The sequence below is a fragment of the Teleopsis dalmanni genome, chromosome 2, assembly GCF_002237135.1.
Source record: "Teleopsis dalmanni isolate 2A chromosome 2, ASM223713v2, whole genome shotgun sequence".
NCBI classification, from domain to species: Eukaryota; Metazoa; Arthropoda; class Insecta; order Diptera; family Diopsidae; genus Teleopsis; species Teleopsis dalmanni.
Window position 1 is genome coordinate 210,107,366 of NC_051847.1, and position 13,334 is coordinate 210,120,699.

Sequence of the window (13,334 nt, forward strand, 5' to 3'; positions counted from 1 at the left end):
AATTTTAGTTTCAATAACACAGTTTGTATGTAAGCTGAGACTGAATATCGATTCATTATGTAGTAAGATCTATCCTTACATATGGGCTGCATATAAAGAAATTAAAGATATAAAATCTAACAGTAGTTCGTATTGTTGTTTCCTGCATTTGTCACAACAAATTGCAGTGATGTGAACGCTTTTGCTTCTCAAGAAACCAAATTGATGAATAAATACGTTACAAAGAATCACTGGTCTTTACTAGAAAATCTGTATTAATGTTTATCCATCATGTACTTTCCACAGTACTAGGACTAGCCATGTTTTATAGTTAACTGCACTGATAATGTTGTTTTAAAGCAGTTTTTTTCTTTTATATGATACGTTAACTAACTTTTTATCGAAATTAATGGCAAGAATATGGCATCGATATTTCAAAATCGAAGATATACATAATATTAATTTTATTTTAATACGCCTAAGTACGTAAATTTATATAGGCGGGAATTTAATTAAATGTTATGAGAATTATAAATTCTTTATATAATATATCATATATCTACTACTATGTTGAGGCTAGTTGAGTTGAGTCAGTGCACCTGAGCACTTTTACTCTCTATTAACTGCGAGGTTTCTACAAAACCCCTCTTTGCGCCTTGACTGGATTTTTGTTTATCACTTCATTAGACTAAGCAATAATTGACCTCAGATCTGCATATCTCCCCGAGATATCATATATCTATTTGATATCATTAAAGCAAAGAGAATTATATATTTAATATATTATTTATCATATATATGTTTTTATTAAAGCATAAAATTTTTTCAACTTTACTTCGTAATATAATTCCCATTGCTTTGCGAGAAGACCAAATACTGATAGTATTTATAATTGATAGGTTATTTAAAATCAGTTGTAATTTTATTTTACAATACTGGATTGATTTAACAGATTCGGAACTTAGAAATAAGTGCAACTAATAAATAATGCGTTAAATTAAATTGCTGGTATTCGAAGATAAAAGATAGAAGATAAAAGATAAAATCAGTTATACATTAGTTATCTGAAATAAAATAATAGCTTTTCGCATTATTTGATATTAAATACTTTTTAAATAATTTACTTAACAATCTTTTGCGTACTGCGAAAACGCACTGAAGAGGTGTTAAAATGATATATGATTATTACCTCATTATGCTACAACTTAATAAGGTGTTAAGGCATTTAAAAGGTCAACAGTATTAAGAGTGTGAATATTAAGCTATAATGCTACGCCTACACGTTTATTTCAGTATATAACAATAGCTGTCTCAATAGTTTTTCATAATTCAGATTAATTGCTTATGAAATCTCTTACTACTCAAGTCAATACGAGTATACTTAATTTATTAATGTTAATCTTAAATTTATTGGTTTTCCATTGTACTAATTTTGGTTGCAAAAAATATAAAAAAAAGATATTATTGCCTTAATGCATCACATCTATAAACGTTTTATTCAATTAAATACAAATACAAGTTATACATATAGACTACATTTATAATGTAATAAAAAATTTAGTTATGTTATATCGGGTCAATAGACAATGACTTACAACATCCAGTAGGTATTACAATTCTAATTATATTTTATTGTTTTTTCGATATTTTCTATATGTCAATAAATCAGTGTGTACATTGATATTGATTTTTTTATTGATTTTTATTTTTTAAGTATCTATATACTTAGAAATTTTAAGTTTTTTCATATATCCATATTAGAAAATTTTAAATGCATAAAATAAAATACAGGCTTATAATTACTAATCTTTTAGATTCAATCTTATGTATTTCAATTAAAAGTATATAATATATAAACATAATGTCTCTACCCTTTTCTCTTCTATACCACTCTGCTCCGTTTATCTACTTAAAAAGTCGTTATAAAAAATAATATGATTTCTAAAAAGTTCGAGTTTGTTATCATTATTATAAATATTTTTTTGGCCTATATTCTTTCCATTTTGATCTGTAGCGATTTCGAAGTATCCTTTAAATATTTCCCATATTGTTGTCAATGATAACTTGTATAATCCGTAAACAGTCCCTTTGTCTTGCAGCTGTATTATCGATCAATTCTTCAATAAACTGGCTGGATTCAATTGTAGTATTGGGCGGTATGTCCTGTGTGCACGATATGTATTTATTAAAAATCAGTGTATTTAACGAACTTGATAGGCCTTTGTCTTCTATCATTTTCTTGGTGAACGCTTGAGCAGATGCTAATAGCATTTCTTTCGTTTTTTTATACGCATGTATCTCTTTTAGGCTGGTATAATCTTCACTGTTTAGTTCTATTTGATTATCCTTGGGAACCGCATTTTTCAGCAATAATTTATTAAGATGATATTTTCGTTCCGATACAAAATTTCCTAGAAGATATCCTGTGAAATAAGAAAATAATTATTAATTTTTTTTAGAAATCCCAATACAAAAAAAAAATATAAATTTTAGTTAACATCAAAATCATAATTAACTTCAATACACTATATGAGGTGCTGCCCAGATATAAGAAATAATAGCCCAGATTGGACCAATGAATTCCAAAATACCCAAACTGGTGAACGATAGAGCTATATGTGATTCAAGTCCTCATAGTGAAGATATTAGACCTTGAAAGGAGACTCAGAAACTAGGCTAATAAATGATGCAGACACCAAGAAAATGCATTGAAAGAGTGGAGTGGAGCTTTGGACGCAGATCTAAAATCATGAAAGCATGGCTTGAAATTCCAATGTAAAAGAGACCCTCCTCGAAATAATGCGAAAGTGGTCCCGATGGAAAATAAGTATCGCCGAAGAAAGGTGTTTTAATCCGTATAATATATATTTGGATAATAAAAAGTCGGACACACCATTCTAACGACGGTCAGTCTGACGGTGCATAAATCATTCCATTTATTAACAGAGCATTTGATTTGAAAAGTATATGCTTCTTATTATAAATAATTATAAGCATATTGCATACTCTTATCCTAAAATTTAGACATTAGAAAATTATGGATAGCAAAAACTTAGTCTATATATACGTTCTAGATGAAACCAAAGTTTATTGAATATCTTGTAGTATTCAGTAGCAAAATTTATTTACTTGCGTTAGGTTTGTTTTATTACATGTTGAAATACGAAAGAAATATATATTATATGTATCTATCACTTTCTTAAATATAAATATTTCTGAATTTATTTTATTTTAATTTTGTTTCACAAAAATTTGTCATAATACAATAAAATTTATTACATATTTACCTCATCAAAATCTATTTGTAGAATTTCGTTATAACATTTCTCAACATATGACCCCAAACTGAGCATTCCTTTAATACAATTAATATCAGTCATAATTGATTTTGTATTAGAAATAATTGGAATTTATTATCTACTGTTCAAAACTTATAAAATTGTATTGCAAATATTACATATTTATCTGAAAAACTTGACAAGTGGAGAGTAAAGTTTACAACTTGTTGCATACCACAAATGCAGCTTTTGTCACATACCACAAAACTTAATTAATTTCTGTTTTTGGAATTTAATTTGATTTTGTATTCAATAAAATATCCTTTTTCATGGGATAAATTCAATATGTATTTATTTACATACGCATGATTTTACTATCATCCTTTGGGTTTCATATTGCCTTTAATTACCTCAAAGCAAAAATTTCTACTGAAAGCATACTTTAACCTTTCCCAATGGCATTTAATAGTATTTCAATTTGTATTAAATTAAGGAAATTATTTTTTCTCGAAGACAAATATATCCTTCCACATATTCTTTCACAGAAATATTTCACTTTGTACATTCACATGCATTCCTTCCGTCCTAGAACTTACCTGAAATGAGTGTGAAGAATGCAATTGTCAGGACAAGACTGACACAAGTACGCTTGGTGACATATTCCCGAAACTCCCGTGAACTGTTCGCACGTACTGCCGTTTCATAGCTGAGCACTTGATGCATTCCGGAAACGTTTTCTTTGTTCAAAGTAAGTTGCAAACTTTCGTATTCCAGTGGAATTTAATTAATTTCAATGCTTCATGGGGCTTACGTTAATGAATGTTTCATGGCATCTACAGATTTACAGTCGGCACAGATAGATTTACAGAGCGAATATCTTCAGTGCCCCAAGTTTGGCCCATTGATTGGGTTTTTTGAAATAACTGAAAGAATAAATGAATGATGAAAGTATTTCAATTATTATTTTAAAAATTGGTAAAGAATAAAAATTATATATTATTTTTAAAGTAAAAAAATGTTTAATATTTTACTTAAATTATTAGACAAAAAATAAATTAATTAAAAATTAATACAATAGTTTTTCAAAATATTTTTTAAAAAGTCAGGTAAAAATATACACAGTCAGGTTCATAGCTAGATATAATCTTCGGCAGAATATTATGGGCTTTGGAGTAATTTCAGTAATTTAAAAATGTAAAAACTAGTCCCTCGAAGAACTAATTTCGAAGGATTTCACGCACTTAAAGCCCCCCTCTAACTAAGTGCCTGTCCAAAGTATTGTTTGATTTATTTTAACATTTCATTATATGAATTTTTTATATATATCCAATATAAATATAGTGCTAATTTACATATTTTTATATTCTCAGGGCGAAGGACCTAGCAGTTTAGTGCATTATTCTTAGTTTACTTTAAAATTAATTTTAGTATTAACTTACAAATAAATAAATAATTAGTATTTTTATTAATTATTTTCAATTTCAAATTCAAATTAATTTTAATATTAACTCACAAATAAATAATTAATAAATATTTTCACATGAATTATTTTCAATTTTAATTTCAAATTAATTTTAGTGTAAACTCACAAATAAATATATTTATAATAAATATTTTTATATAAATTATTTTCGATTTTAATTTAAAATTCATTTTTGTGTTAACTCACAAATAAATATATTTATAATATATATTTTCAAATTAATTATTTTTAATTTCAATTTAAAATCAATTTTAGTGTTAACTCTCAAATAAATAAATATTGTATATTTTTATATGAATTATTTATAATTATAATGTAAAAATCATTTTTGTGTTAACTCACAAATAGATATATGTTATGTCTTTTAATATATTTTTATTTGTTTTTATATTTTTGTTTTAAAAAATATCAGGCACACCATGTGAGTTATATTTTGCTTTAAAAAATAAGAGTTATTCTCGATATTAATATTTTTAAAGCAAAAATAATAGTTAAACGTTTTAAAACGCACATTTAAAATAAAAAGCAGAGTGTAAGAATTATTTGTTCGTGAAAAAAATAAAACGCACATGATAATAATTATTTTTGAATTATATAATATAAAGTAAATATAATTATTATTTTTTGAGTTTTATTTTAAAATACGAATGATAACAGTTATAAGGTGATTTCTATTTTTTTAATGATAATTGTTACGGTCCCTGAAATATATGTATAATGTTTTTAATATATAATCCAATATAAGTATTTCAATATTTTATTATATTAAGAATTTTTAAGCATAATATTAAGGGTTTTATGTTATAAATTTAATTTTTTGACAGCACAACAATTTCAAATACAAAAGTTTACTTTTTCTATACGTCACTCTAAAATCTATTAAACTTTACTTTGCCCATGAATCATACTTAAGTGCATTCAACTAGAACTAAAATTGCACAAATTTTTACGATTTCTTGCTGGGCTATTTACTATGAAAAATTATAAATGTTCTGTTAGTTGTCCCGTCATAGTAAATAAAATTATATGCAGTCCATTTCTCTTGCTACATCGCTTAATAAAATTAAGTTTTACTGTTCGTTGGCAGTTTGAGTAGCTTTCACAAGTCCCTGACTCGGGACATCGCGGTACGATTATTTGCTCACAACTTCGTTCAGAGTTAAGCATTGCACATTGCAGGTTGCAGTTTTCATTGGATTTAAAACGCAATAATTTTTTTTATTAAACTTTTATTGTTACTAACGTTTACTACTCGTAGATACATAAAATAGCTATGCATACAATGTTTATCTTTCATCCTTTATTACAATAACAAATAAAACGATATTGCAAAAATTTTGATTCACAATTGATTTTTTAATGTTTTTAAGTTCATCAATTTAAGGGCCTTCAATGCCATTCAGTAGTTTAATTGGTATTTTATGGTGGAATGTATATTTGATTCGCTATCAACAAATCCTTCGAAGAAATTTTTACCACTCAACCGACAGTAAATAAATATGAACCTTGACTAGCCGTGACTGCAAGAAACTTATGATTTATAGTTCTCGGTTTGCATATAAATATTTTTACATTAAAGGTAAATTTTATTAGTTTTAAGTATTTTTTGAGAAATTTTTAATTCTTCTATATAGTTACTATTTGTATATTAACAGAGAAAATAAATTATTTCACTATAGCTTTATTCGGAAATTTTTTTATATTGAAGAAATAGGATATTATCTTAACTTAACATATTGACGAGTACTTGTAAATGATAAAGGACATATCTAGAACAATGAAATAGCAAGGTGCAAGATTATCGATATTTAAATTAGAATAACGATATGATAATATTGATGTGGGATGTGGCACAACTAGAATATGTCTCTAAGCCCGATTGCTTCGATAAAAAGTAATATACAACCTATTGTACAGAGTCTTATTGCCTCTTCCGTAAGGGTTCACATTCCCAGGAGTCTATTCGGTATGTACATTAGCGTAGGGCATTCTAACAGTATATGTGTGGCTGACTCTTCATCATCTTTGCAGAATTTACAGCTTACATCCGTATATATGCTCAGTTTCCTAAGGTGTGATTTAAGTTTACAGTATCCTATTAAGATTCGTGTGATGATTTGAAGTTTTTCTTTTGATTAGTCCATACAATCTTCTTCTTATAGGTACCAATAAGTAATGTGCATTTTTCTGTAATCCAGAACAAAAGGAAGTAGTCCTTTTTATTCTGGTTCTCTTTCAGTTTTATGAGAGAAAAAAGGGTACTATGAACTAATCCACAGAAAGATTTCGGGCCACCATTAGTGTAGTTTTTCTTTTGATTAGTCCATACAATCCTATTGTTATAGGTACCAATAAGTAATTTGCATTGTTCTGTAATCCAGAACAAAAGGAAGTAATCCTTTTTGTTCTGGTTCTCTTTCAGTTTTATTAGAGAAAGGGGGATACAATGAACTAATCCACAGAAAGATTCCGGCCCACCATTAGTGTAGCTGGCCCTTTCCTGATTTGTTTATCAACGTATTCGTTTCCGCGTATTGCCCATCGACACCTGATTTTGGGTAACGATAATATGTTATCGTTATCGAAATAATGGCGAGTGAAAATCGACACTGGTTTTTTTAAGTTACTATTAGTAAATTGTGCTAAATGATTATTTCGAAAGTAATCGAAGTAGTAACAAATGTAATACATACGAGTAAATTTTCTAATATGGCCAATACAGAAAGTCCCCATATATTTGCAGTGTGAGCATTTACCTTAATAAATAATACTCGTATCTTGCCCATATGTAGACTAAAAAAGTATGTAGGAAATAACAATTGATTTTTAAAATAGGAATGTCATTCCACGAACTATGATAACATCACAACTGTCATATTTTCACTGCAGGCTAGATAGTACCAGAGTACGAGATGAAGATAATTTGATTGGGTTGGCTGTGAACCAAATAGACATAGTTTATTTGCTCGTTGTCAATTTTTGTTTCAAATTATTTGATAAATAGTTTGTTTTAGACTTGATTTGAGTGGTTAGTGTCAAAAGTTATCTTTGTAACATAAGTAAACTTGGAAACTTTGAAGGTTTTGTATAAATTTAATTTCAATTCTATTTCAACTTAACAAAATATTATCAATAGGTTGTAATTTTCAACAAAGCTATGAAAAAGTTTGGCCAATCATACTAAGTATTATTCAAGCAACGTTACTTAAAATATCAGAAATAGTATATTTTCCCTTGATTTTGTATATGTTCTATAGATAAAAGTATACTTCCAACTTATCTTAGAATAATAAGTATACCCGTCTAACAGGAGCCATAATAAATTGCTTCCTTGCATGTAATTAAGTAATAAAATAACATAATTTTCTTCAAGTTGAAGGCAGCAATTTTTCACTTTTACTTTTGTTTAGGAAAAGTTTTCCTTATTTCGAACCCAGTCACCGTAATAGCACAGAAGTTCGATTATATCCTTGTACATTGAATGTGCATAATAAATGCAACAATTTGTTGTAATGACAGAGTGTTTTCCTTTCCGGCTCAACCTACATTATGGAAAAAAATTAAAAAAATTCCTCCGAAGGACAACATGTAAGTCATGTGCTGACAAATAAACGAACCTGAACCTCATTGGGCACGAGGGAGTGTAAATGCTTTCATCATAGCAGCTCTCTCTGCTAAAGAAGTCCTTAGTCTGTTTGTTTGGCATGTAATGTTGTTATTAAATGCAAATATGAAAATAAAGGACCTTCAGTAGTAAATAAAAGAGCACTTGAAAACGTAGTAGCTATGAAAATAAAGACTGACTGTTAACACAACTTCAGTTTCTAGCTTTTTTTCCATTTACATGCTAAATTCTAGACCCGTAGTTCGCTTCTGCACTTAAAATAAATGAAATAGTAAAACGTGTTTACTGTCATTTATAAATTCATTTTTTATAGCTTTTAACGTTTTTTTATATGTAATTTTTACTGAATGTGTCGGTGGCTAAAAAAGGTTAAAGTTATTTTAATTTTACTTTCGAATGTTTGTGAATAAATAAATGTTATTTACTACTCCATGTGACAACAAACATTGGTGCTTACTTTATTTTGACTATTTTCAGTTTTTATAGTTTTTGTGAATTATTTGTTTTGTAAACAAAAGATGAACTTATTTGATAAAAACTTAACCTTTTAATGGAACACATTTTTTAGGCCGAATTTCTATTTTTCGGGTACGCCTATTTGACAAAGGATTTTAGTATAGACAGATATTATTAATTACTCTTTTATAGTGTCCTGTTCCACATATGCTAGTTACATAAGCACAATTATCACTAGCAATAAATAGATGCGCCATCTAGCGCAACATTTAGAAATAGCTTAGAAGTAATAACAATTTTAAGCACGATTCTGATTTTTTGAGCGAGTTTCCTTAGGCAACAGATTTTAGTAAAGACAGCTACTATGAGCAACTCTTATACCTACTTTGTATGTCAATAGCGCTTAATATTCAAGATACGATAAATATGTTGACGTGATTACTACCAACAAGTAAGTAGATGCGCCATCTAGCACTATATTGATAAACAACGTAGTAGATATAACAATTTTAGGCACTATTCCAGTTTGTCGAATCAGTCCATTTTACATCACATTTTAGTAGAGACATTTATTTTCAACAATTCTTTGCCCTACTTTGTATGTCTAAAGAGCTTAGTTTTCGAGTTATGGCGATTATATTAGTATTAGTAATTACCAACAATAAGTAGCACTATCCCAGTTTGTCGAATCAATCCATTTGACATTACATTTTAGTACAGACAATTATTTTCAACAACTCTGTGCCTTATTATGTATGTCTATAGAGCTTAGTTTTCGAGTTATGGCGATTATAATAGTGTTAATAACTACCAACAAGAAATAGATGCATCATCTAGCGTGTTGTCAACATATAGCGTAATAGAAAATGTTGCGCAAAATAGGCGGGAAATCTAAATTGCGCCAACTTTTATAACAACCTTAAGTATAATAACTGAAATACTACGTAAAAAAAATTTTAAGCCAAAATTTGTCAGAACTTATTGCAATTGCAAAGATGCATGTTCTCAAGCTAGTAATTTGCTTATAGTCCTTTAATCATTTTACGCCTAAAAAGTTATTAAGAACATATTTATCAACACAATATTGAATAATATAAATATAGAAAATTATAGTAGCTGCTTCGGTACTACCCACATTGGGAAATGTTGATGATGAATATAAATAGCTAATCAAATGGGAAGTATGCTTGTGAATATCTATTAATCATGAGAGCTATCTAAAATAATCTCACATCTATAAATATTAAATTCAATAGATACTGCTCGCTTATATTTGAACATTGCATTATAATTATAGAAATACAAATTCATTTAAGTATAAAATGAAGTATAAAACCTACACACATAAGACATACACCAGATATGCCTTTAAAGCCACCAGTTGCATGTTCAAAAAAATTTACTCAAATGATAAGAATATAAAATCAATATTTGAAAATTTATAAATAATATTTCACACTAAAATAAGTTCAAGTTTAAATTAGTATAAAAATTTCTCCTTCAAAGTTCATAACATTCAATAACTCAATCAGTGCGTATGATTAACTTTTAATTCAATGTGAGCAGAAAGAATACTCTGTACACACTGTACGATAATATAAATACACTTAAATAACACTTAATTATAATATCAAAATAAACTTGATTATGCGTATATTTCTATTTTATTTTATTTTTTTTTATTTATATTTTTTTACTTAAATTTTACTTTAAAACCCTATATGGCATAGTGATATTGCATCTTCACTTTTATTTACATACTTCTATTTTTTATATTTATTGTATTATTTGTGTACATGTAAACTTAATGAATTGTAAAATAATTAATTACATTTTTGTAATTAAGAAATAATTAATTAATTAATTAAATACTCTAATCAAATTTTAATTAATATCATTCAAAAACATTAAAACAGTTAAATAGAACTTAACATCCTTAATTCGTAAAATTGAGTAGTTAGTGGTTCTCATTAAATCAACACAGTTTTCATTAAGTTTGCCACACAAATAAACTCTTAACACAATTTTATAAGGATTTTTCCAGTTAAAAAATTCATGAGAAGCAACTGCAAATACACAGTCAATGAACTTTTTCATTTACAATTTCAAGCCAAAAACTTTCACTTACATTGCCTTCGGAAGGAAAATGTAACTGCACGGAAATTAAATGAAAAGTTGTTATTTTTTCTGCTTCTTTTACTTTGGCGTATGGAAAATATGGAAAATGTTGCAAAAAGCCTGTTTTCCTTGCTTCAGGAGATTTGTTAATCCTTTTGAAATATTTTCTACTGCATACTTTTGTGCGCACCAACACAATCAACAAAAAATAAAACTGAAAATGCAATGAAAAATGCTTTAGGAAAAATGTGATTAAAAATCAAAAATGCTAAAGAACGCGTGGCTTCCGGTTGCTACTTAACGCGTCTTGTACTGTTACGTTCCTTTTAGGATACTAAATTATATTTTTCCTTCCCTTATTATTTTATATATTAAAAGAGTGTTCAAATGTGTATGTCCCTTAATCCACCCACTGAACGTAAAGAGAAATTGGGGTGATTTGTACTCTTCTACTTGTATTCTCGCATTGAAAGCAATGTTTTCATTGAAAAAAAGCTTTATTTGTGATGTGTGAGTATATTTAAGAAATGATTTAGAGGCTTGCGGATAGTACACTGCAAAATAAAAATATTTTTAAGATATTTTAATTATTATAAAAAATAAATTACAAAATGAGATCCAGAAAATCTCCAGCTAAAATAATTAAATTCTGTAAAATCTTATATTATATTGATGTAGGATTTATGTTTAAGGAGTCTGTCTAAGGGGATATAAGAACGCAAAAATGAGTCTCAAAAAGAATGACACTTTTGAAGAACTCCTTTATGATTATCTGACTTTAATCTTTGTTAGTATTTATGGATAGATGTACTTGACTTAAGGAGATGTCGTCTTCACTAGAAACTGAATAAGACTTTTGGATACATTCTTTGTGGCTATACGAATCTGATTTTGGTCGCGAATCTGATTGATCTGTCTAAGGAGACAGACAGATCCCATCCGAACATATCCTTTGTATGACTTTGACTTTGGTTAAGAGATGTGATGGATCTATTTTAAGTAACAGGATATGGTGTCTGCCAGAAGGTGATTGAGACTTTTAGACACCTTATTTAGGATTTTCTGACTTTAATCTTGGGTGGGATTTATAATAGGTCTATCTGCCTTGACAAAACATCGTTTTTGCCAGAAAGTGCATGTAATGAGTTTCAGACACATTTTTACTGACTTTCCGACTTTAATCTTGAATACAATTTATGACAAGTCTATCTGATTTGGCAAAATGTCGTCTATGGCAGAAAGTGAATGAGACTTTGGATTGCATCCTTTGTCTACTTGATCTGTTTAATATGATAAAATATCACCTCTGTCAAAAAATGAATAACTCTTTCGAACATATCGTTTATCACTCTCTGACTTTAACTTTGGTCAAGGCGTGGGATTGGTCTGTCTATGGTGACAAGATATCGCCTTTGCTAGAAATGAAATAAGAGTTTTGGACACCTTCTTTGTGACAGACTGGAAATTGATCTTAGCCAAACGTGTAGTAGGTTTGTCTGAAGGCAAAAAATGTATTTTCTAACAGAAGAGGAATGGGAGACATCTTTTGTGATTATCTGTGATTATGTGATGTATTCTTAACCAGAAAAAGATTGAGACTGTTGAGACAAAAACTTCCGTTATTATCTGGTATTAGGAACTCGGTAAAGACTGAATTTTTTAAATTTATTTAGTTAGGCAATGATCACAATGTTCTAAGAGATTAACTCTCGAGCTTTTAGCATTGCAAGATTTTGTATAATTCAAATGTGTAGGTAGAAGAACCGCCTCTTCCTTCAGTTCCTCGTGAAGAACTGATATGAACCGACGAGTTGCATTCACATAAATTAAAAGATATAATATATATTTCTTCTTGAATAAATCAATCGAATTATTATGTATTTTCAACAGTAACGAGATTATTTTGAAATGCACTGCGGAACTAGTCTCATTCATCAGATCTCTTTAAAGGGGTTTACTCGAAAGAAATGTATGTGTCAGCATTGTCTAATATCGTTATTTTTAACACGCATGTTAAATATTGAGATAAATATTACTGACCAAACGGAGAAGTTAAAAAACTTCATAACATGAGAACTAATTTTTGGTTTGGTAGTTGTATAAAAACACAAAGATATATCTGAATTGTATTTATAAATTAGTTATGTATATATTGAACATTTATACAATTAATTGGTGCTGTGAAGAAACAACTTTCGTAATTTAAGTGAAATATTTAATTAAATCACAGGTTTAAGTCATCAATAAGATAGAATATTTATCTACAATCAATTACGTTTATTTGAAGTGTAATTAAATTTCAAATGATTTAAAGTAAATAACTTATATAAATAGTTAATTAATTACACCTTAACTGATTCGAAAGTATATTTATACAAATGGAAACCGCTTGAAC

The 13,334-nt window shown here is 28.1% G+C and overlaps 1 protein-coding gene across 1 annotated transcript; it reads right to left on the reverse strand.

Annotated features, from left to right (window-relative positions):
* Window positions 1-1,452: 1,452 nt before the first annotated feature.
* LOC119683299 lies at window positions 1,453-11,275 on the reverse strand. Its single transcript, XM_038096945.1, has 3 exons — window positions 10,950-11,275; window positions 3,854-4,180; window positions 1,453-2,402 (listed from the first exon to the last, which is right to left on the reverse strand). Exons 2-3 carry the CDS (start codon window positions 3,978-3,980, stop codon window positions 2,011-2,013), a joined length of 519 nt encoding a protein of 172 aa, XP_037952873.1. The 5' UTR covers window positions 3,981-4,180; window positions 10,950-11,275; the 3' UTR covers window positions 1,453-2,010.
* Window positions 11,276-13,334: the final 2,059 nt, after the last annotated feature.